We start from the raw sequence: 25,642 nt of genomic DNA, 5'->3' as shown, positions 1-25,642 counted from the left end.
ATTTTGAAACTCTACTGAGGGATAAAAAGAAAATTTGAATCAGTTCAAATTTTTGGTAGGAAGTCATAATACAAAGCCGTCATTTCACTATAAAAATAAAATTGATTTTTGTTTATTGATTTAATATTTTATGATCTTGCTGAACTTATTTCTTGTGACCTTGCTGAACTCGCTTATTAGTTTACTTCCAGTTTGTTGAGAGTTTTTATTGTGAATAGGTGTTGAATTTTTTCAGATGCTTTTTTTCTGTGTCTCTTGAGACAACCATGTGGTTTTTGTCCTATATTCTCGTAATATAGTGTATTACCTTATTTGATTTTCAGATGTTAAACCACCTTTGCATCCATGGGATGTATCCTACTTGGTCATGGTGTATAGACCTTTTTAAATGTTGCTAGATTCAGTTTGCTAATATTCTGTAAGTGTTTTTGTATCTAATTTTATAATTGTAGACACTGCTGAGTAGTTTCATGTGATGTCTTTGACTTTGGTATCAGAGTAACTCTGACTTCATGGATTGAGTTGCAGAATGTACCGTCTTCCTCTGTTTTGTGAAGGCGTTTGTGAAGGATTGATATTTCTTCTTTAAATTTTTGATGGAATTCATCAGTGAAGCCATTTAGGCCTGTTCTTTTCTTTGTGGGAAATTTAAAAATACTAATTCAGTTTGTTTATTTGTTATATTCAGATTTTTCTGTTTCCTCTTTAGTCAGTTTTGATAATACATGTCTTTTTAGGAATTTGTCCATTTTATAAAAGTTGTGTAATTTGTTGGCATAAATTTGTTATATATAAATGTTATAAAGGAAGAAACATCCTTTATAATTCTTAATTTTTTTTAAGGTGTAATTAACATATAACTTGTATTAATTTCAGTTGTAGAACTCTTAATTTTTGTGGGGTCAGTGTTACCATCCCTTCTTTCATACCTATTTTTGGGTAATTTGTCTTTTTTCTCTTTGTTCTTAGTTTGCCTAAAAGTTTGTCAATTTTAAAAGAAACCAGGTTTTTCTCTAATTTTCTGTTTTATAGTTCATTAATTTCTGCTCTGATCTTTATTATTCCCTTTTGCTTACTTTAGGGTTTAGTTCTTTTTCTGTTTTATTAAGTGGAGGCCTATGTTATTGATTTGAGAATCTTTTTTTCCCAAATATATAAAGTTATAAACTTCTAAGTACTATTTTAGCTGCATTTATGTTATTTATTTTTATTTACTTTTTTAGAGATTTTATTTATTTATTTGGCAGAGAGAGAGAGACAGCAAGAGAGGGAACACAAGCATGGGGAGTGGGAGAGGGAGAAGCAGGCTTCCCGCTGAGCAGGGAGTCCGATGCGGGCTTGATCCCAGGACCCTGGGATCATGACCTGAGCCGAAGGCAGACGTTTAAAGACTGAGCCACCCAAGCGCCCTCATTCTTATGTTTTTTAAAAATGTTGAGAGAAGAAAGGAGAAAAATAATATAGAGTCTTTTAGTTTAACCCATGTATTTTCTATTTCTGGTGCTCTTCTTTTTTTCCTGTGTATTTGAATCTGTTGTCTTTTCCTGAAAGCCAAAAGCTTGATGGATTTCCTTTAGTATTTCTTGTTAGGCAGGTTTGCTAGCAAAAAAGTCTCTAAGCCTTTTTTGTCTGAGATACTCTTTATTATGCCTTCATTATTGGAGGATAATTCTTTTGTCTTCTTGGTTGACAGCTTTTTTCTTTCAGCACTTTGAATGTCATTCCATTGTCTTCTGGCTTCTATTGTTTCTGATTGAAAGTCAGCTGTTAATCATGTTGGGTCCCTGCGCATGCTGAGTGATTTTTCTCTTTGTGCTTGCATTATTTTCTCTTTGTGTTTGCTTTCACCAGTTTGACTATGATGTGTCTAAGTGTGGGCCTTTTTGTATTTATCCTACTTGATATTCATTGAGCTCCTAAGGCCTGTAGATTTGATTTCTTTTTACTAAAATATGGGAAGTTTTGGCTGGTATTTTATTAAAATTTTTTTCCCTGTCCTTTGTGTCCTCTCCTTCTGGGACTCCAGAAATGTTAATAAATTGGTCTCCAAGGCTCTGTTCAATTTTCTTCAACTTATTTTCTCTCTCTCTCTTTTTTTTTTAAAGATTTTACTATTTATTTGACAGAGAGACAGCGAGAGAGAGGGAACACAAGCAGGGGGAGTGGGAGAGGGAGAAGCAGGCTTCCTGCTGAGCAGGGAGCCCGATGCGGGGCTCAATCCCAGGACCCTGGGATCATGACCGGAGCTGAAGGCAGATCCTTAACGACTGAGCCACCCAGGTGCCCCTCTCTATTCTTTAGATTGGATAATTTCAGTAGATAGTCTTCAAGGTCATTGATTTTTCTGCCATTTTGAATCTGTCATTGAGCCCTGCTAGTAAATATTTTGTTTTAGTTACTGTTCAACTTCAGAGTTTCCAATGTGGTTCTTTTATGTAATTTCTGCACATTTATTGAGAATCTCTTATTTTGATTATTTTCATAATTAAAATTTAAAATGTGTTCTTTTCACATATCTGAAATAGATGTTTTGAAAAATTGTTTGCTTAAACCAGCATCTGGGGATACTCTGGAAACTGTAATGACTGCTATTTTCTGTTAATATTTAGATCATATTTTTCATTTTTTTGTAATCTTGTAATTTTTTGTTGCAAACTAGGCCTTTATTTGAGAGAGGGGGAGAGGGAGAGAGAGCACAAGTGGGGAGAGGAGCAGAGGGAGAGGGACAAGCAGACTCTGCTCTAAGCCTGGAGCCCAACATGGGGCTTGATACCATGACCATGAGATGATGTCCTGAGTTGAAATCAAGAGTTGGATGCTTAACCCACTGAGCCACCCAGGTGCCCTACGAATCTAGTATTTTTAATGACTTATGGTAGGAAATTCCATAAACTTGAGTTTGTTGACTATGCTCAGAAATACTGTTAGATTTATTGTGTATAGCTTATGTTCTTCATTTTTATTTTTGTTTTTTGGATATGGTATACCATCTTCCTGTGATTCATGGTTGATTATACTCATTGTCAGCTTTTCCTGTCAAAGGTGACCTGGCTGATTATTATTCTATATTTAAGTATTTAATGGGATTTTTACAACTGAAATTGTTTTTATTGTAAATAAATAAATATTCTGTACATGACTAGTTCTGTTTGTTATTTGTAAGGCCTGGTATTGTGTTTGCTTCCCTCTTCACTTCATAGACTTTGCAGAGCAGATATGAATAGTACTATTAATTGTTTTTTTAATTTTTGCTTTGTCTTTTCTAGCTTTTTAGGTCTGTAACCCTCTGAATTTCCCTCAGCATCACATATCTCTAAAGCTGTAGACTCCAGATTTAGTCAAATTATTCTTTAAAAAAATTTTTTTTAAAGATTAATTTAGGGGGCGCCTGGGTAGCTCAGATGGTTAAGCGTCTGCCTTTGGCTCAGGTCATGATCCCAGGGTCCTGGGATCGAGTCCTGCATCCTGCTTCTCCCTCTGCCTCTGCCCCCCTCTCTCTCTCTCTCTCATGAATAAATAAATAAAACATTAAAAAAAAGTTGTTAAAGATTTAGAGAGCGAGAGATCATGGGTGTGTGCATGCGTGGGGGGAGGGGCAGGGCAGAGGGAGAGAGAAGCAGATTCCTCACTGAGTGTGGAGCCTCTTGCAGGGCTCGATCCCAGGACCCCGAGATCATGATCTGAGCTGAAATCAAGAGTTGGCCACTTATCTGACTGAGCGACCCAGGTGCCCCTAGGCAAATTATTTTTTATGAGACCAAGGTTATTTCACAGTTACTACTTACCACTATTTTATCTTCCTGGTTTCAGACTTAAAAGCAAGTCATTGTACTGGTCATTCAGGCATAGCTTCCTATTTACAAAGAATGATCACTTCATTATTCATACAGTTTTTCCATGTTGTATTTGTACAGTATTTTTTCCTTCATAAGTAATGTATTTTGTTGTGTGTTTTTCTTTTTCTTTCTTTTTTTTTTTTTTTGTAGGACTTGGATGGCATAAGTGATTAAAGTGGTGTTGAGGGTCTCTGAAGCTTACGAAAGGTAGAAACTCAACCATGATTTCTTTTTCAACTCTACAGCATTCCCTTCCTTGAAGTCTTCGTTTTTACCTTAGTCTCAGGTAACGTCAGCACTTGTTTTTCACAATCATGAATAAATTAATATTTTCAAATATGAAACCATTTTTGGGTGATAGAATTTCATGTTGATTTTTGTATTATAGTTTGTTTTGATGTTTATATCTGTTAGAAACTTAGGATTTTAATCTTTTTTCTTGAGAAAACTGTTAAGAGAAAACTGAGGAGCAATGATATCATTTTAGGTTTTTAGTTTAGCACAGGAAAATATGTGTAGCTTATTATATAATCTTAAGTTAAATTTAAGTGGGAAGACTTTTTCTCTTTTAACCCTTTTTTTAGCATGGTATTGTATTTTTCACCCACTTATCATTAACACATACAAACCCATGTTAAATTTTTCAGAATTTCTATGGAAACTCTGTTTTCATACGTGGGAAAACTAGTTAAACCTGTTAATCAAATTTAATGGTGTTTGGCATATAATTTATAAAATATGAAAAAAACATACTAGTTACTGTACATTGTACATACTGTATGTTTGCCTAATCATTTATATTAGAGATATTTGTTAAAATATAGACATGGCCACGGTGACAGAGGCTTTAAAGGTAGAAATACATTATTTGAAAAGTCCGTGTAAACAATCTTGAGATTTTATAGAGGCTCTAGAATCATCATACCCTGGACGTCTTTGTCTTGCTCTGCTATTCTTAACAGGTGGCTTCTCCCTTGTCCCAGATGGTTACCATTATGTCTGTCAACAGGAAGAAGGAAGGACATTTTCCTTCCCTTTAAGAGGAGTTATGTATATCATTTCTACTCATATTCCAGTGGTTATAACATTGTCACATGACCACAATCAGCTGTAAAGGAGGCTGGGAAATGAGTCTTACCTAGGTAGCCATGTGTCTCACATAATATTTTATTACTAGGCAAGAAGGAGAGAACAGGTTGGTGGGGGGAGAAGGGGGAATTTGTTGTTTGTTATATTAGGGTTTGTGTCAGATTTACTTTCCATTAACTAGTTTGGATTAACATTAAAATACAATTTTTATTATCTAAGCCATTAACTCTTGGCCTGGGACATACTTTGGAAATTGTGCTTATTTGCATTCTGAGACAGTTCAAGTTTTGTGACTAGTCATCTTGCCTTTTTTTTTTTTTTTTGACTAAACACTGCTGGTCTTGATAAGATAGAATAAGGTATTAGAAGTTAGAATTGACTTTGAGATAATTCCTCATTTTGTTTCACTGCCATTAGGGTGAAATGATTTGTCTATTTTTTATTTATTTTTTAAATTTTATTTATTTGACAGAGACACAGCAAGAGAGGGAACATAAGCAGAGGGAGTGGGAGAGGGAGAAGCAGGCTTCCCACTGAGCAGGGAGCCCGACTGGGGGCTCGACCCCAGGACTCTGGGATCATGACCTGAGCTGAAGGCAGACACTTAATGACTGAGCCACCCAGGCGTCCCTGTCTATTATTTTAGACTCTAAAACAATTGGGTGGGGGCCTTGGATGGGAGGATCTTTTCAGATACACATAGAGCTAAATGATCTATAACTAGCTCCTTCTAATTCTAAAGAGTCTGTTATTCTAAATGTTTAGACACGATCAGAACAACTTAATCTCAGGGACATTATACACTTCAAATAGTTCTTTTTAGATGAAAAATATGTCATCATACATTGTATTTTATGGTTCTTGTCCTGTTGTAAATACTGTATTTTGAAACAAGTATCAAATACTATATATTCTATTATAGAATTTATTAAAGGGTTGGAAACTAGTTGTCAATTTTCCACCATATTTTATGTCAATATATTTTAACCTTGGTACCCTTTTTAAGAGATTTGAATAACAGTTTTGATAAATTTATGTACTTGTGTACAGCATTTATAGTAGTCCTGTTGACCTAAGATTATTACTGAATAGTGTAAGATATTATAGGTGTTTTTGGTATTGAAGGTAAAATTACATCCTTAGTTCTGTACTTAACAAATAGGGTTTGTATTATTAAAGTGAGAGCATTTATCTAAGTTTAAAAAATGTTCATATTAATAGTTAGCACTTCTCTGTTCTGAAACAAGTTTTGGTTACTATGTAGTACATATTAAAAATAACTTAAGTGTTTAATGCTCATAGTGTACAGGGAAGTTTGTTTTAAGAAGTGTTTTTGATACTCCTTTTATTATACAAAACTGTAGAAACTTCATAGTTTCCTAACAGAATAAGTATTTTTAACATTAATGTTTGAATTGTTGATATTGGCATAAGATGTGATGTATGAAACAACTAGATCCAGCAGAATGTAGGGTTCTGTTTTGTTTGGACTTTTTTTTTTTTATCCCCCGCCCCCTTTTTCAATATAAATTACAGCTGTTTCTTAAACAGTATGAGTTGCCAAAAATTTGATGTTTTAATATTTATAGATACCACTATTTTCTTGTTACATTGTTTTGGAAGACTTTGGTGTTGAGTATTTGGAATATAGAATATGCTTAGATTCTGCTTTATTTGAGGGGGATGCAGGCATATAGAGATGCCTGTTAATTTTGACTTAAATATTTACAAATTACTTTTCTGTGGTTAAAAATGGGTCAGAGGTTTTTCTTGTTATATTGTATAAAATGATGGATCTTAGCCTATACTTTCTTATTTAATGTCTTTAATTGTTGCTAGCAATGATCAGAAAGACCATTTTGTCCATTGCCATTATTATAAATGATGCCCCTTTTGGAATGTTTTGAATCAGCAGTAATTTAAAAATCATCAAAGTGTAGTTTACAAGATATACTTTATAGGTGCAAAATGGTAGTTATACAAAGGTGTATCTGAAGGGGTTTCTGAATGTGGAATATGTCTAGACAAGAAGTAGACTTTGTTTTTAAATTAGCGGTGAAGCATTGTTTGCATAGATAAAACTATCCTTTTGAAGGATGAAAGAGAACAGGAAACTTCTTAAGAATGACTAGTGGCAGATTGTTAATTCCATATTGATCATGGTTTGCTTTGTCTCACCAGTTGATCTTGAGGCTGACTGATATTTGTGTTTTCCAATGCTGGTAATTTTTAAGGTGTAATTTCTCGCTGACTCGTACATGGGTTAGAAATGTTAATATCCAAATTAATATAACTGGCATCTTCCAGACAACACGGAGTTTGCTGAAAATGCTTTGGGTCAGAAGTCATTTGTAAAACCTAGCTTTTCTATTTCAGAATAGGTTCCTTTGAGTACTTTTCTTCTACATTCAGGTGAGGTTTATAGGTTGAATAGGTTCTGGTACAAGGCAGGGTATTGTTGATTTGGGAAAATATTTTGAGTTGGAAATTATTCTTTTTTTGGAAAACAATGATGTTTAATTCTTAAGCTTGCGCACTATAATCTGTTTTGAGTCATAATGTTGGAAGCTCTACATTGTTCAGTAAAAGTTGGTGGAAAATAATACACAACCAAACTAAATAAATAAAACAGAAAAGCAGTATCTTTAAGTGAGAAATATTTCATTCATGTTTGAATGCAAGATTTAATTAAAGGTGATAAAGTGGCAGATGAATATTTGTGTACGTTCTGAAGGGGAACTAGGTGCTTTCAAAAATTTTAGAGGATTAGGCAGAAGTCTTCCAAATCTGTTTTCACCTTAAAATGTACAGCCCTCTTTTCTTTGATACAGGTATATCTTTAGAACCACTCCTATATTAGCCACATTTAGGATTATTTTGTTTGATTTCCAAGTGAAAATGGTGAGGTAAAAGAGGAAGGGAGTTTCCTGAAGTAACTTGGTAAAGGTTTGAAGAAAGAATGGAAGGATTAAGACGGTGTATGTAAGCCTATGAAAAAAAGAATGACAGGAGAAATTTACTAAGATGTGAGTAATGGGTGGAAGTGGGAAAGTAGCAAATGTAGGAAGTGTCCATTCCTTCCAAAGGAGAAAAAGGGATTTTGTGTCACAAAGTTCTCCTGTGGTACCATGTGGTGGGAGTAGCCAGCTAAGGAGACTTGGATTGCTTTACCAAGCCAAGCAGTGGTGACAGAGTGGCCTCAGAGTAGGTGAGTGACAAGAGGAGGAGTTCTGTGAGTTTTTTTTTAATTTTTTTAAATTTATTTATTTGAGAGAAAGAGAGAGAGAGCATGAGAGGGGGGAGGGTCAGAGGGAGAAGCAGACTCCCTGCTGAGCAAGGAGCCCGATGCGGGACCCTATCCCGGGACTCCAGGATCATGACCTGAGCTGAAGGCAGTCGCTTAACCAACTGAGCCACCCAGGCGCCCTATGTGAGTTCTTAATGTGTTCAGATCCTTTTCCAAGATGGGAAGTTTAGTATAGCGAGGGAAAAAGTGCACTAAACCAGCTAAGTCCGTATTGAAATACCTTCTAGTGTACCTCCTAGCTATGACTTGGGGTAAACCCGTTTCTTTATCTGTTAAATGGGGATATACTGTTACTGTCTTGAGTGTTACTCTACGTGTTAAGTGATGTCACATATATAAATGTACCCAGCAGTGTCTTACAGCTAGTAGATCCTCAGCACATATTAGTTGTCCTTCCTCTCCAGGTTATGATAATCTCTGAACTTTATAATATAGACCCAAACCTATTAATAAATTCAGAAAGGTATTTTCCTTATTAATTGCATAGAACTCCCTTAAAAAAATCAGTAGGCACTTTAAGTGCCTTGCAGAGTTGATTAAAAATGAGAAGTAGTGGCCAGCTTGTCCATATGTTATGCTTCTGTCAACTTTGTCTTCTGAAAGCAAACCCAAACAGTCCCCTCAGTTTAGAAATAATTATCACAAATGCTTGTATTAAAAGCGCATGTGTTTAATTCTTTATTGAAAACCCTGAGTCAAAGCTTATTTACTCCATTTCATCTTACAAATCTATAAAGCTTACTTTTTAATTGCTTGCACACAGTTGATTAGAAGCATTAAATTAGAAGGTGATGACAAGGAGAGTCAGCTGTCCCTTCTGGAAGAAGGAGAAAGTGATGGCTAATAATTTATGTTCTCTTTGAGTAGAGCATTGCCATGAGGCTTAAATGAGTACGGGTTACCTAATTGGCCACAATTTGAATTACTTTTACACAGCTGAACCATACATTTTTCAGTAGGAGAGGCTGGTAAGAAGTGTGTGGGAATCATTGAATAGAGCAGGAAACTGTATTGTGGCCCCCTAAATATCCCTGTTGCTGTACCTGTCAGCTTTTTTGACAGAGAGGGAGATGGAGATGAGGGAAGAATATAGCTTGGAAGGGGGAAAAGAATGCAGTTTGAAGTAATCTGCTAAAGGGAGATTTAGGAGAAATTGCCCCGAGGTGGGCTGGCCTCTTCCTTCTTTTCACTCTTTTGCTATGTTCTGGTTTTTAATGATTTCTGTTCTGGGTAACTCTAAACTTCAGAAGAAAGAGAGTTATCCCTTTAAGCTGAATTAGCCCTAGGACATCATTGTCCATCTTGTCTCAGCTCTTAACAGCTGTGATGTTTTAAACTCTTTGTCAGCTGCCCAGGGTTCCTTACAAAAGAATGTGTTGTCACAAGGAACTCAGGGTGACTGGTTGCTTATTACTCCATCTAGCCCTTCTTTTTCCCCAGTTGGACAGAGGCTCCTGGGAACACAAATTAATTGTTTATTTCTTTTTTTCTTCTAGAGCAGGCTCTCATGTGAGTGACATGATTTAAAGGAACCATTATTTCTTTCTTCCTCTCTGCTGTGTAATATCCCTAACACCTGAATTTCCATTAATTGTATAGATGTTTGGGTCAAAAAGCATTAGTTGGCTTTTTGACAGTTTAGTAGGAAGAGACATTTAACTATTTGCATTTTATTTTAATTTTTTAAAGATTTTATTTATTTGACAGAGAAAGCACAAGCAGAGGGAGAGGGAGAAGCAGGCTCCCTGCTGAGCAAGGAGCCTGATGTGAGACTCGATCCCAGGACCTTGGGATCATGACCTGGGCCGAAGGCATCCGCTTAACTGACTGAGCCACCCAGGCTTCCCTAACTATTCACATTGTAACATGGATTGATTACATCAGTTTCCTTTCTTTACTCCTGGCTGATCCTCCTTGGAAATAACTGAAATTAGAGAAGGGCAGTAGCCTATGTTAACTCTTGAGCATAGGACCTTTTGTTGTATTCAGGCTGTTGAATGTGCTGTGAAACACATGGGAGCTTTGACTGAGACCATGCAGGAGTTAGAAGGCAGAAAGTTAAAGATGATAAGTGCATGTTAAGAGAGTTTCAAGGACAATAAAAAATGGTCTTTCCTTATCATTTTTCATGTAGCTTTGTCCTTTTTCCTTTTACTGTATAGGCTTGGTGAAATTTATTGTTTGAGAACCTTATCTAATTTCCTGTCCAGCTTACTCTGCCCAGTTACTTGTTGAGATGTATGATACAAGTATGGCTCACTTTGTGTATCTTCTTCTTGATTTTTTTCATGTAATGTATCTCAGAGAACTTTTCACTTGGCACATACAGCGGCCTCATTCCTTTTAATGACTGTGTGTATTCCATTGTATGGTTGAATCATAATTAATTGAACAAGTCTTCTATCAGTGGATGCTTAGGTTGTTTCCTGTCTCTTTCCACTAAAGGGTTGTACCAGATACCCTTGTACATACATCTTTGGTTGATTTTGATGAATTACTTTATAGGATTGTGTGTATTCTTAGCAGTGAGGTTGCTGGGTCAAGGGTGCATGCAGTTTTCATTTTGATATTTCCAAGGCTTGCTTTAAACCCTTGTCAGAGCAGTGTTCACTGATACTGAAATCTGTTATCTTGGTATTTTCTGGTATTTCAGGGAAGTTGTCTCAAAACAATTTCTCGGCTAGCCAATAACTCAAAATGTATGGATTAATTTGGGGTCATAGGAATAAAACCATACCTAAAAAAGGAAGAGAGATTCCTTTTTCTGTGTCTGTGGCCTGTTTTCAAGCAAATTTTGAAGGTCATATTTGTCTTACATTTAGTCTTTCCACTTCCTTTTCCATTTACTCCCTATATATTGAGGTGTGTTAACTTCCTGTTCCAGGTCCCTCACCCTGGCACTTAATGTAAGCCTACCTTTTTTCCAAAATAGTCTCTATCCCCAGAGTATTTTGACTTCCTCAGTACTTACTGTTTTAGCCTCATGTTAGGGATAAGGTTAGTAAAAATTATATTTTAATGTTTGTTTTCATAGGTACATTTTTTGTTAACAATATTTTAGTGGTATAGTTTTAAATCGTATGCGTATATTAGGATATACTATTTTAAAAAAGTGATGAGATGCATGATCAAAAACAGTGGAGTTGGGGACCATTGCTTTAGGGAAATGTAGACCCTGTGTTGGGTTAAGTCAGCTTCAACTTTGGCTACTTTTTGTTTAACTTTTGTCCTAGGTCAGTTTCTTTAAGTTGCCTTTTTAATGACTTCTTCTACATCTCCCATATTCTTTAAAAGCTCCCCAGTTTTTTGTGTTTTGTTTTTAATAACGATGTCAACAGCGGCTGTAGCAGCAATGAAAAATTGCAGTAAAGGATGGCTTTGTGTAGACATAATTCCCTTTTAAATTAGGGGCTTTCCACATTCTTTAAGAAAACAGTAAAGAGAAGAATATAATTCATTTGGTATGAACCTCCCAAGAAATGGCCAGAATAAGCAAATTTTAGCCCTGTAAGACTCGAGGTCTCACTTACTTGTGGGATAGTTGATTTTCTAAGAAATGTGATAAATAGAATATTAGAAGAGAACAGTTATTTGGTGATTTGTTTAAAATCTTTGTCCTGTAGATTTTTTAAAAAGATTTATTTATTTGTGAGAGAGAGCAAGCATGAGTGGGGGTTGGGGGGCACAGAGGGAGAAGCGGATTCCACTGAGCAGAGAGCCTGATGTGTGTGGGGCTTGATCTAAGTTTGCTGCTAAAGATTTTGAAAAGTAAAAATCCGATTCTGGGTCCTTTGTTTTATGTATTCTAGACTGATAATATGTGGTACCAGGGAAGATAAGATTAGCAAGTATGAATTATATTTTTTGTGTTTTTTAACTTTGCTGTTTGTGTTTTTTTGAGCTGTTCATTTAAGTACAAGTTTCTCAGTAAATGATAACCTTAGTAAATGAAAGAGTATTTAAATTTCAGTAATGTGTTTGTTTGAATGTGATCATTTATTTTACCTACCTGATTGATTTGGGAAAGAGGTAACCAAACTGAAACATAGTTAATGCATATACTACTTGTGGACCCTTCCCTTTGGGTAGGTTATGTGTTAATTTTACACAGTTGGACAGTAGCAGTCTATTTTGAAAAACTTTGTACAAGTGCTTTCACCCTCTTTAAGATGAAATTTCTTTGATTTCATGATTGTTATGTTAGTTCCTAGAGTAACACAGTGGAATTTGAATTTATAACAAAGTTAGAAGGGCAGATTTAATATTGCCTGTCTTTTCTAAATAATGGAGTAAATAAGGTAATGTAATTATTTGATAGCATGTAGTTCTTATAACCTATTAAATTTAATCATGCGCTGTTAAGATTATATTAGTAATGGAAGTTTAACTTTTATTTCATTTTAACGAATTTAAAAACGTGTAAAAAATAAAATTTTATTATAGTAAGTTTTCAAATTAGAGATAAATATAAATATGGAATGATACAATTTAACCACCCAGTGGTAATGTTAATATTGTTAGCATTTTAGAAACCTGTACATTCAAACACATATTTCCTTTAATATATTGGGATATTCCCCCACATTTTCAGATATTTTTCAAGAATATTTTTATTACTGCATACATTCTTTTTGAGCTCCCAACAAACTTATTGAAGTATAATAACTGACAGAAACATGCACATACTGCAGATAAACACTTGAAAACTTTACAAAGTGAGTACACCTGTGCAGTCAGCATTCAACTCAAGAAAAAATACTGCCAGCACTCAGACATCTCCCGTTTCCTACCTATTATAAGAAGCAACCCCCACAGGGTAGCCATTATTCTGATTTTATTTTTAAGAAAAACTGTGAGATATAATTTACACATAATAAAATTCACCCATTTTCAGTGTTCAATTCAGGGATTTTTAGTAAATTTACTGAGTTGTACAGCCATCAGTATAGTTTAAAACATGTATGAATATATTTTAACCAGTTTCATTTTATTGAATACGTAGTGTATTGCCATTTTTTTGTTAATGTAAACTTTAGTGATTTTTCATATATAACTTTCTATGCATTTTGTTTCATTGGGATAGGTTTCTTAAAGTATAATCACCAGTTCAAAGAATATGTGCATTTTTATGGCTTTTGATACATAGTACCAGATTACCTTTGAAAATAATTGAGCTAATTTATTTTCCTATTGTTAGTAAATGAGTGTCTTTTTTTTTTTTTTTAACCTACCTCAACATTGGACGTATTTTTTTATTTAAAGAGTCATACCAGTTTGGTGGATGAAATATGGTGGCTCTGTTTTAATGCTCATTTCTTTGATTACTACTGTAAGTGGCTATTCATTTTATATATTTTATATATATAGTGATTTGCCTGATAGTGGTTTGTCAATTTATTTCTTAATGAATGCACCTTTTTTATTTTTAAGACATTTTAATATATTAAAAGATATGAATCCTTTGTTACAAATACTTTCCCCCAGTTTGCTTTATGTCATACTCATTTTTCATAATGAAATAGATTAAGATTTTATGCCTTAATGCCAAAAATGAAAATTTGTATTTTACTCTACCAGACTTTGGAAACTTATCTTGGTAATTTTAAAATTGGAGATGATAATGAATTACATGAATAAAATTTTTCTGTTAAAGTGTGTACCTTTCATAATTGAAATTTTAAAAAAGTATCAAGTAGACATATAAAACTAATTCATTATGCTTTGTTGCCAAACTTGGTCTTTCTAGGCAGTTATACTTAAGCATGAACATTGACGACAAACTGGAAGGATTATTTCTTAAATGTGGCGGCATAGACGAAATGCAGTCTTCCAGGGCAATGGTTGTAATGGGTGGAGTGTCTGGCCAGTCTACCGTGTCTGGGGAACTGCAGGAGTCGGTACTTCAAGACCGGAGTATGCCTCACCAGGAGATCCTTGCTGCAGATGAAGTGTTACAAGAAAGTGAAATGAGACAACAGGATATGATATCACATGATGAACTCATGGTCCATGAGGAGACAGTAAAAAATGATGAAGAGCAGATGGAAACACATGAAAGACTTCCTCAAGGACTACAGTATGCACTTAATGTCCCTGTAAGTAATTCCTTTATAAGATTAATATAACTTATAGTTAGAAACATAATTAATTTTGTGTTAAGTAATACTTCAAGTCATTGAGGAAATTTCGGAAATTGTTTAAAGGCTCAATAGTTCAAATGTTCTTGAATTGATATGCTGAATGTTGACAGAAATCACATTTGAAAAAGCAAAGTTAAGTTTTTGTATTATATACGTTTTAGAAACTTATCTTTTCCAGGATAAAATTTATTTCTCTGTCAGGATTACTGTGTATTAAATTTTAAGTGCTTCCGTTTTAAAGATTTTGTTGTAACTTCTGGGTTTCCTTGAGGAGTAGAAAGACTGAATCTTGAGCATAACTAGAGAAAGATCAGACACTTGAGGGGTTTTTCCTTCAAATTCTGTAACTTGGCAATTCCTCGTGCCTGTATTTTTTTCCTTATCTTTTTAAAAGGTATATCAGCTCTTTAATTTTTCCTGTTTATCTTAGATGTTGTGGTTTAATCACCTAAAGTATTGTTTTTTAGGCACCCATAACTTTTTTGCCTTCTTGTGTTTTTATTTTTACATGATGACCAGCAAAATCGTAACCATAGTGTAATCTTCTTCTATTCTTTCTGTGATATTAAACCTGGATTTCTTTCAGTATATCTAATATACTGTGCTTTTTCTTTTGCTTCAGAACCTTCATATATCCTGGTTATAATATTCCCCTCAGCCATACCCCCTCCCTGTTTTTTATCTAGTTAGTGGTTCATCATTATCAGCCTTCCCCTTCTGTTTAGTCCAGGTTGAGTTCCTACAATAGGGACTTGGGGTTACTTGTTCAGTGTCTGTCTCTCTGATAGATTATAGGCTCTATGAGAGCATGAATTTTGTCTTATGTTCCATTGTATCCCCGGTATTGGCACATCGTGTGAATGAATGAATAATACTTATAGTTGTGTTCTAATACATGTGCTCACCAACTTTTACCTAGCCCATTGCAATAGCTTTTTCATGTGTTGGATTATATTAATTGATTTTTGAATGGTGAACCACCCTTATATACCTATAATACATCCCACTTGGTTGTGGTTATAATTCTTACTATATATCGTTGGGTTCAATTTGCTAATAAGTTGTTGAGGACTTTTGTATCTATGTTCATAATATATATTGGTCTAGTTTTCTTGTAATACTTTCATATCTGATTTTGATATTAGAGTAATCCTGGTCTCATAGAATGATCTAGGAGTATTCCTCTGCTTCTGACTTCTGGAAGAGATTGTAGAGAATTGGTATAATTTCTTCCATAAATGTATGATAGAATTCACCAGCGAGTACTTATGGTCCGGTACTTTATTTTTTGGAAGGTTATTAATTACTGACTCAATTTCCTTAATAGATGTAGGCCTGTTCAGATTGTTTATTTCTTTTGTGTGAGTTTTTACAGATTGTGTCTTTTAAGGAATTGGTCCCATTTCATCTAGATTATCAAATTTGTGGGCCTGGAGTTGTTCATAATATTCCTTTGTTATCCTTTTAATGTCCATTGTTGTTCAGCAGGTCTCTAGAACTGTTTCATCTTTCAAAACTGAATCTCTGTGCCTATTGGACAACGATTCCCTGTTTTTCTCCAGACCCCAGTAGAGGCTTACTGATTTTTTAAAAATTTTTTTATTGTTATGTTAATCACCATACATTACATCATTAGTTTTTGATGTAGTGTTCCATAATTCATTGTGCATAACACGCAGTGCTCCACACAGAATGTGCCCTCTTTAATACCCATAACCAGGCTAACCCATCCCCCCATCCCCCTCCCCTTTAGAACCCTCAGTTTGTTTTTCAGAGTCCATCGTCTCTCATGGTTTGTCTCCCCCTCCGATTTACTCCCCTTCATTCTTCCCCTCCTGCTATCTTCTTTTTCTTTTTTCTTAACATATGTTGCATTATTTGTTTCAGAGGTACAGATCTGTGATTCAACAGTCTTGCACAATTCACAGCGCTCACCATAGCACATACCCTCCCCAATGCCTATCACCCAGCCACCCCAGAGGCTTACTGATTTTATCCCTATTTTAGAAGAGTCAGCTTTTGGGTGCCTGGGTGGCTCAGTTGGTTAAGCGACTGCCTTCGGCTCAGGTCATGATCCCGGAGTCCTGGGATTGAGTCCCACATCGGGCTCCCTGCTCGGCAGGGAGTCTGCTCCTCCCTCTGACCCTCTTCCCTCTCGTGCTCTCTATCTCTCATTCTCTCTCTCTCAAATAAATAAATAAAATCTTAAAAAAAAAAAAAAAGAAGAGTCAGCTTTTGATTTTCTCTGTTGATTTCTAGTTTTCAGTTTCACTGATTTCTGCTCTAATTTTTATGATTTCTTCTGTTATTTTGGATTAATTTGCTCTTGTTTTCTAGTTTTCTAAGGGGGAAGATTAGATGATTGATTTTAGATCTTTTCTAATATATGCATTCAATGCTATAAATTTCCCTCTAAGCACTGCTTTTACTGGATCCCACAAATTTTGATAAATTGTATTTTTATTTTCATTGAATTCAGTATATCTTTTAATTTCTCCTCAGATTTCTTCTTTGATCCACATGTTATTTAGAAGTATGTTGTTTAATCTCCAAGTGTTTGGGGATTTAGCAGCTATTTTTCTGTTACTAATTTCCAGATTAATTCTGTTGTTGTCTGAGAGCATATATCATATAATTTCTGTTCTTTGAAATTTGTTAAGGTGTGTTTTATGGCTCTGAAAGTGGTCTGTGAGTGTTCCATGTGAGCTTGAGAAGATTGTGTGTTTTCCTGTTGATGAAGTGGTCTATAGATTGCATTAGCCTTTTTAATAGGACTGATTGTCCTATAAATATAGATTGTCCTATCTGTATTTCATATAGTTTCTGTAGTGATCTTTCTGAATGAGTTTTATATTTCTCACTCCCCTATGAAAACCTCTTTAGAGGTTCCTGTTGCTAAACAGCTAAAATACAGCCTAATGTAGAGGCAGAAAGAACCTGTATAATCATGATCAGATCTCTTCTAACAACCCCTTAGACAGTAGTTCAACAGCTTCTCTCCCCCATTTATACATGAAGTGTATCATATTACTTTATTTGCCCAGCTCCACTATGATTTTTTCTATTACTTGGGTATATGTTGTATATACTTGTAATATTCTTTGATTGGCAATCTGCTTGTTTTTACTTCTCAGCTGAAAAGATTTCTCTTGTTTGATTTTCATTATGATAGCTAACATTTTGCATTTCTTTGCTTACAAGACTATAAGGTCCCTTTTCTGGATCCTGCCTTCAACCTTTGTGTTCTCAATACCTGGGCTGTAGTAGGCAGTCAAATATTTTTTGAGTGGAAAAAAAAACGTGTGTGTGTGTGTGTGTGTATGTATTTTTTTTAATTGAGGAAAAGTGTAAAGTGAATGCTCTCAGATGCTAAGTTTAAAGTTCAGAGTTTAGACAACTGCATAGACTTGTATAACCTACAACCCATCAAGATACAGAATATTTCTGTCATCCTAGAAGGTTTCTGTGTGTTTCTTCCTGATCAGTCCCTTTGAGAACTTTATGTATATAGAATCATATGTAACTCTTGTGTCTGGCTTCTTTTGCTCAGCACAATGTTTTTGGTTTATCCATATTGGTTGAATGTATACATAAGTAGTTCATTTCCTTTTTACTGTTGATTAATATTCTGTTGTGTTATTGTCCTAAAATCTGTTTATTCATTTCCCCTTTTATGGTCATGTTATCTCTAGTTTTCAACCTTTATGGATAAACCTGCTATGAGCTATGAACATTTTTGTACAAGTCTTTTTTCATTTCTTTTGGGTACTTCTTTATACAAGTTAAGGCATCTCTCTTGGGTTCTCATTTTATTTGATGGAGCTAGTGTTTGTCTTTGTGTCAGTATTACACTGTCTTGATTGCTGAATCTTATGTAGTAAATCTTGAAGTCAGGTAATATGGTCTTCCGTTTTTGTTATTTTTCTTGCAAGACTGTTGTGACCATTTGAGGTTGTTTGTATTTTCATATAAAATATAGAATCAGCCTTTCGGTTTTTATAAAGAGAACCAGCTGGGATTTTATTGGGATTATATTAATTCTACATATTGACTTGATAAAAATCAACATCTAAACAATAGTGGCTTCTAATCCATGAACATGATATGTTGCTATATTTATGTAGGTTTTCTATAATTTATCTTAGCCTTGTTCTTTTCAGTGTAGAGTTATTGGAAATATTTTAAGTTTATCCCTAAGTATTTTGTGTTTTGGATGTAATTGTCAATGGTATTTTGAAAAATTTCAATGTTTAATTGTTCATGACTAGTGTATAGAAATGTAGTTGATTCTTTTTAAATTGACCATGTGTCCTCTGACTGTTATATGTACATATAAGTTCTAGTAGTTATTTTGTTGATTCCTTAAGTTTATTCACAGTCACATTGTCTGATCATATTGTTCATGCATTTTACATTTTCCTTTCCAGTATATATCTCCCCCTGCCCCCACGCCCCTACCCCCCACGGTATATATATCTCTTCTTTTTCTTGTCTTATTGTATTGACTGGGGCCTTCAGTACAATGATGAATAAAGGTGGTAAGAGTAGACATCTTTGCCTTGTTCCTGATCTTTAGGGGACTCATTTAGTTTTTCACCATTAAGAATTATTTTAGCTGTAGATTTTTTATAGATGATCTTCATTACATTGAAGAAATTTTCTTTCTAATTTCCTGAGACTTTTTTAAATAAATGAATTTGTAACTTCAGATGCTTTTTCTATGTCTGTTAAGTGATAATGATTTTTTTCTCCTTATTATCTTAGTATGGTGAATGATGTTGATTGATTTTCAAGTATTAAACCATCCTCGTATTCCTGGGATAAACTGCACTTGGTCATGATGTGTCATCCTTTTTGTACATTGCTGGATTCAGTTTACTAACTTTTTAAAGTAATTTTTAAGTGTACATTTATGAGGGATATTAGTTTTCTCACAATACCTTTGTTTTAGATGTACTAGCCTCATAAATGAGTTAGGAAATATTTCCTACTGCATTTTCTGAAAGAGTTTGTGTAAGATTTGTACAAAATGTACGATATGTACATATTTACATATTTGATAGGCTTCACTACTAAAGCTAACCTGGGACTGCATTTTCTTCGTGAGAAGTTTTAAATTCCAAGTTCAATTTTTATTTATTTATATATATATATTTTTAAAGATTTTGTTTATTTGACAGAGAGAGAGAGACCGCGAGAGAAGGAACGCAAGCAGGGGGAGTGGGAGGGGGAGAAGCAGGCCTCCTGCCGAGCAGGGAGCCCAATGCAGAGCTCCATCCCAGGACCCTGAGATCATGACCCAAGCCGAAGGCAGTCGCTTAACCGACTAAGCCACCCAGGTGCCCCCCAAGTTCAATTTTTAAAGCATATTTAAGGTTTCTCAGATTTTTAAATTTTTTTCTTGAATCCATTTTGATAAGTTGTATTTTTCAAGGAATTCATCCATTTCTTCTTGTTTAATTGAACAGAATTTTTCATAATTTTTAAATTTCTTTTATTGTGTAAGGATCTATAATGATTTTTTCTTTCTCATTCCTGATCGTGGTAGTTTGTCCTTTCCTTGACTAGTCTGGATAGTGGTTTATCAATTTTATTGGTCTCTTCAAAGAATCAGGTTTTGGTTTTATTGATTGTTACTATTGTGAATTTCAACTTCAACTCATCTTTATTATTTCCTTCCTTCTACCTACTTTGTTTTTAATTTCTCTTTTCCTAGCTTTAAAAAAATTTATTTTATTTTATTATGTTATGTTAATCACCATACATTACATCATTAGTTTTTGATGTAGTGTTCCATGAGTCGTAGCTTTTAAAGTGGGAGGCCAGATGACTGTTACAGGCCATTCTTCATTTTTGATATACACATTTGGAGCTATAAACTTCTCTTAACTTCCTTTGTGATTTCATTTTGATCCATGAATCAATTAGAAGTTTTTTGCTTAACTTCTAATGTTTCGAAGTTTCCCAGGTATCTTTTTGTCCTTGATACTGAATTATTGTGGTCAGAGAATATACAGTGTATGATTTCAGTCTTTTTAAATTCATTGAGACTTGTTTTAGGGTCCAGTATATGGTTAGTTGGTCAGTGTTTTATACTCTCCTGAAAAGAATGTGTATTTTGGACGTTATTGGGTAGGTTATTTTGTAAATGTCAATTAGGTCAAGTTGGCCTAGTTATGGTCTTTGACACTTTTTTTTTTAAGTTTTTATTTTAATTCCAGTTAGTTAACTAACATAGTTAATATTAGTTTTGGTTATACAGTATACAGCACCATACATCACCTGGTGCTCATCAAAGTGCATTCCTAAATCCCCATCATTTATTTAACCCGTTCTTCCACCTCCTGCCCTCTGGTAACCATCTGTAATTAAGAGTCTGTTTCTTGATTTGTCTTTCTCTTTTCTCCCCCCTTTGCTCATTTGTTTTGTTTCTTTAATTCCACATATGAGTGAAATCATATGGTGTTTGTCTTTCTCTGAGTTATTTTGCTTAGCATTATACTCTTCAGAATCATCCATGTTGTTGCAAATAACAAGATTTCATTCTTTTTTATGGTTGAATCATATTCCATCATGTATGTGTACTACATCTTCTTTATCCATTGGTCAGTTGATGGACACTAGGGCTGCTTCCATATATCGGCTATTGTAAATAATGCTGCAACAAACATGGGGGGCATGTATCCCTTGGAATTAGTGCTTTTAAATTCTTCAGGTAAATACCCAGTAGTGTGATTGCTGGATCATAGAGTAGTTCTATTTTTAACTTTTTGAGGAACCTCCATACTGTTTTCCACAGTAGCTGTATCAGTTTGCATTCCCACCACTCGTTCATGAGTGTTCCTTTTTCTCCACATCCTCACCAACACCTGTTTCTTGTATTGTTGGTTTTAGCCATTCTGATAGTGTGAGGTAATAACTCATTGTAGTTTTGATTTGCATTTCCCTCATGGTAAGTGATGCTGATTATCTTTTCATGTGTCTTGGCCATCTGTATGTCTTTGGAGAAATATCTATTCATGTCTTCTGCCTATTTTTTGATTGGATTATTTATTTTTTGGGTATTGAGTCATCTAAGTTCTTTATATATTTTGGATTGGTTTTTGACACTGATCCTTTACTGATCTATTGTCTTCCAACAGTTAAAGTTTATTTGTAAAAAGACCCAGTTGAAAACTACATATTGCATTAATTGACACGTCTCTAGTTTTCTTTAGCCTGTGTTAGTTCCTCACTTTTAAAATTTTATGATCATAATGCTTGAAGATTATAACCATTTATTTTGTAGAATGTTTCTCAGTTTGGGTTTATCTGATTTTTCCTCTTAATGATAGTCAAATTACCATCTTTGGGAGGGGTATCACAAAAAGTGATGCTGTGTCTTCTCTGCATTGCATTCTAATAGGTGGCACATGATTTTTATTTGCCCCATTCTGATGGTTCACTCTGATTAGTTGATTAAGGTGATGTCTGGCAGGTTTTGTCACTGTAAAGTTAATCTCATTTCCTCATCACACTTTTTAATTTATTTATTTATATCAGTATGGGCTTAGGAATTTTATTAACTGGGTTAAAATCTATTACTATGATTGTTTTAATGCTTGACTTAAGATTTGGCCAATTGGATCCTCCGCAAGCTGACTTCTATGTTCTTTTGACATGTCCCATCAATCTTTTTAGCACATCCTTGCTTTCTGTCACAAGATTTTTAGGCCTGTCTGGTGTGTTTCTTGCCTCACCCTTGGAATCAGCCATTTCTCTAAGGAGGCCTCGTTCATTTTCGTGGAGAATGGCATTTAGAAGGCAAGATCTGGGTGCCTAATGTGCTGCTCATTGCTGTTGGGGTATAGCTACTTCCAGGCCTGTCAGTGGACAAAGCCAGAGAATATATGTATGTGTATAATTAAATACATTTATATGTATATATGTACACCCACTTCTATCTATAATTATCTCCATATCTATCAGTATTATAAAACTATGAGTCACACTGATCCCTCCAATTACAGTCCATTACCACAGTACATTTTAGTTTTCTCCCTTCTGTATTTTATAACTCCCTTTTTAAAAAGTGAGAAGTCTGGCTTTCTTTATCAGTATATTTCCTTACTTGATCAGACCTCCCTCCCTCCCTCTCGTGCCCTGTGTAAACCATTTGTCACCCCATCTTCCTGTGCAGATGCCCTCTTCCTCTACTGAGGCTCCTACACTGCATGGCAGTCCATGCTGTCCTCCCTGCATGTGCTTTCACAACTTGCACTGGACCTCATCACCATATGGAGCCCTCCTTATACACTGTGCTGGTCCACGCTCACACTTGGTATCCTTCTCACCCCACTTAGCTTCTGACACCTTGCTCCAGGCTGCCTTTCCCCTATAACGTAGATCCTTATGCTCCCTGGGTTCTGACACCTCACCCTTAGCTGTCTTCTGTGAAGAACCTCCTCACCCTGCTTACACTCTTACATCTTGCTTTGTGCAGCAGATGCCTGTTTATCTTGTCTGGGATCTCATATCCTGTTACGCCTTCAGGAATGAATGGTTCATGGAGAGTGGGTAAATAAGGAGGGGAAGGAAGAGGAAGGGACAAAACATTATCCTTTTACTTTTGGTTAAACTTAATTTTGAAATTACATAGATTCATAGGAAGTTACAAAATTAGTAGAGAGGTCCCGTGTACCCTTCACCCAGTTTCCTCTAGTGATTAAATTCTACATAATTATAGTACAATCTCAAAATCAGGAAATTGACATTGCTATAATATGTCCAGTGCTGTATACTTTACCACACATGTAGATATGTGTAACCGCCATCACAGCCAGGAGACAGAATGAATCCATCATGACAAAGATCTCTGTGGTGTGACCGTTTGTAGTCACACCTCTTCTACTGTTCCTAACCCCTGGCTATCCTACCCCTGATTTATTTTATACGTCTGTGTCTTTGTCATTTTGAGAATGTTTTATTAGTGGACTCATGCAGTATGTGATCTTTAGAGGTTGACTTTTTTCATTTAACATAATGCCTTTGAGAGTCATCTGAGTTATTGTGTGTATTAGTAATTTGTTCCTTTTTATTATAGAATAGTATTCCATGGTGTTGATGCACCACAGTTTAACCATTCACTTACTAAAGGACATTTTAGTTGTTTCTACACTTTGGATATTACAAATCTGCTATGAACATTCATGCATAGGTTTTTGTGTGAGCATAGGTGTGTGATAAATACCTTGTCATACTCCCACCACCAGATATACACTCCTAACATTTTGGTATATATACTAATGTCCGTTTTTGATATGTATACCAGACAATAGGATCATGTTGCTTTTTATCTACTGTTTTCATTTACCAACATATTTTGAACTTTTCTTAACTTCTTATTCTTCTAATACTTCTTAAATGTTTGTTTCATATTCCATATTTGTGGATAATTTGAAATCAAGTCCTGCTACTAGGTAGCATTACTAGGTAATGATAAATTTGAGTTCATTCTGAGAAGGAGTCAATGAAAAGTTGTCTCATAGTATATACCAGAGGGCAGAATTTAGGATTGTGTAACATTGCTCTGTAGTAGAACACAACAGACACAAGAAATTATATCCCTTTTTCTTACTTAGGCATTCCCACTAATATGGCACAGTGGTGAAGAGTAAGTCTTGGGATCATGAATATATATTTTTGAATTAAAGAGAGGACATTGATCTAGAACAATATGATCCAGGTCCCCAGAAGTAAGAAGACTTGAATTACCAGGCCTTTCGTCCTTTTTAGATTATGTGCTAAAGACTTTTAAAAATAGATATTGAGGATATTAATGATTTTCTTCTTTTATTTGCTCATTCATTTGGAAGCCACGAAGAACTTTTTCATATTAACTTCTTTTGTTAACTAAAAACTAAAGTAGAATTTTAAGTTTTCTTAGATTGTTAAATAACAGTTTAGGTTCTGTAGCCTATGTAAACTCTCTAGTGTTTTGTGACAATTGAAGTAAAAGTTCCTCATTTGTGATAACTGCTAATTTTCAGAGTTTATCTTAACCTTATTCTAAATCAGTCACCCAAACTCAATGGCCCTACATTTTCGGCAGCAATGTCCAGGCCACCTTTTGAATGTCTACAGTTTACTCATTAGAACTTTGTTTTCTAGGGCGCCTGGGTGGCTCAGTTGGTTAAGTGACTGCCTTTGGCTTGGGTCATGGTCCCGGAGTCCTGGGATCGAGTCCCACATCGGGCTCCCAGCTCAGCGGGGAGCCTGCTTCTCCCTCTGACCCTCTCTCCTCTCATGCTGTTTCTCTCTCTCTCTCAAATAAATAAATAAATAAAATCTTAAAAAAAAAGAACTTTGTTTTCTAATGTGTTAGAAACTTGAATTAAAATGAAATAAAATTAATTTTTCAGTTCTTAAGTCTCATTAGCCACATTTTAGGTGCTCAATAGCCACATGTAGTTAGTGGCTTCTGTTTTGGACAGCAAAGATAAACAACATTTCTAACATTGCAGAAAGTTTTATTAGAAACACTGTGCTAGAAAGCTTTATAACTCAGAAACTGAATTTCTTTTAGAAATGTGAAAAAAGTATTTGGTTTATTCTTTTAATTCTTATATTCATTCAGTAGGAATTGAGAAATCATAACTCTCTATGGGCTTTATTTTTCCATTTTGATGGCAAGCATGTTGAAGAGTAAAGACATGTTTGTGTTGACAAATTGGAGCAAAATGTAATTCATAATGATATATATGCTACATTTGTTTTTTAGAAAACTTGGATTGTATCACTTGAGCAAAAGGATTTTATAAATTAGGAAATATAAAAAATCATGTTCTAGTCATATAATGATATAAAATGTGAAGTATTTCAGATATTTATAACTCCTGAAAAAATATACTTCAGCATTTTTGTGGCATTTTATTTTAGTCATGGATTTCTGTGCTATAAAACAGCATGAACAAAATTGTAGGAATACTTTCATGTATTTCCTATTTATGATTATTTTGTTCATGGCCTAGGAAACTCAAAATGTATTTGGCCATTGGCATAAGACCTTTATTTGGTTTTTTAGTTTTTAAATTTTCTTAAATCCTGTTATTAATTTAAGGAGGGGTGTATAGATATTTTCCCATATGCCTCTTGCTCTAGTCAGTAAAAACCTAACATACTGATGCTAGCAATTTGAGTATATATCTTGTAATGGCTAACCTTTTCCCTTTTATTAAAAAAGAAAAGAAAAAAATCAACCCTAACCCATTTCAGTGGTTTTAAGATATTTT

The 25,642-nt window shown here is 34.7% G+C and overlaps 1 protein-coding gene across 2 annotated transcripts in view; it reads left to right on the top strand.

Moving 5' to 3' along the window:
- ZNF148 (zinc finger protein 148) overlaps positions 1-25,642 on the top strand; it is a 122,370-nt gene that overhangs the window by 35,291 nt on the left and 61,437 nt on the right. Inside the window, exons 2-3 of one of the 2 annotated variants that reach the window (XM_028091286.2) lie at positions 3,987-4,122; positions 13,979-14,327. In XM_028091286.2, the coding sequence (XP_027947087.1) occupies positions 13,995-14,327 (333 nt within the window). In that variant the 5' untranslated portion in view covers positions 3,987-4,122; positions 13,979-13,994. The remainder of the gene's footprint in view (positions 1-3,986; positions 4,123-13,978; positions 14,328-25,642) is intronic. The other variant, XM_028091287.2, reaches the window with a different exon arrangement.

The sequence above is a fragment of the Eumetopias jubatus genome, unplaced genomic scaffold, assembly GCF_037043125.1.
Source record: "Eumetopias jubatus isolate StellerSeaLion01/CBP00866 unplaced genomic scaffold, mEumJub1_p1.0 scaffold_1, whole genome shotgun sequence".
NCBI lineage: Eukaryota > Metazoa > Chordata > Mammalia > Carnivora > Otariidae > Eumetopias > Eumetopias jubatus.
This window is presented reverse-complemented; position numbering and strand designations above follow the sequence as displayed.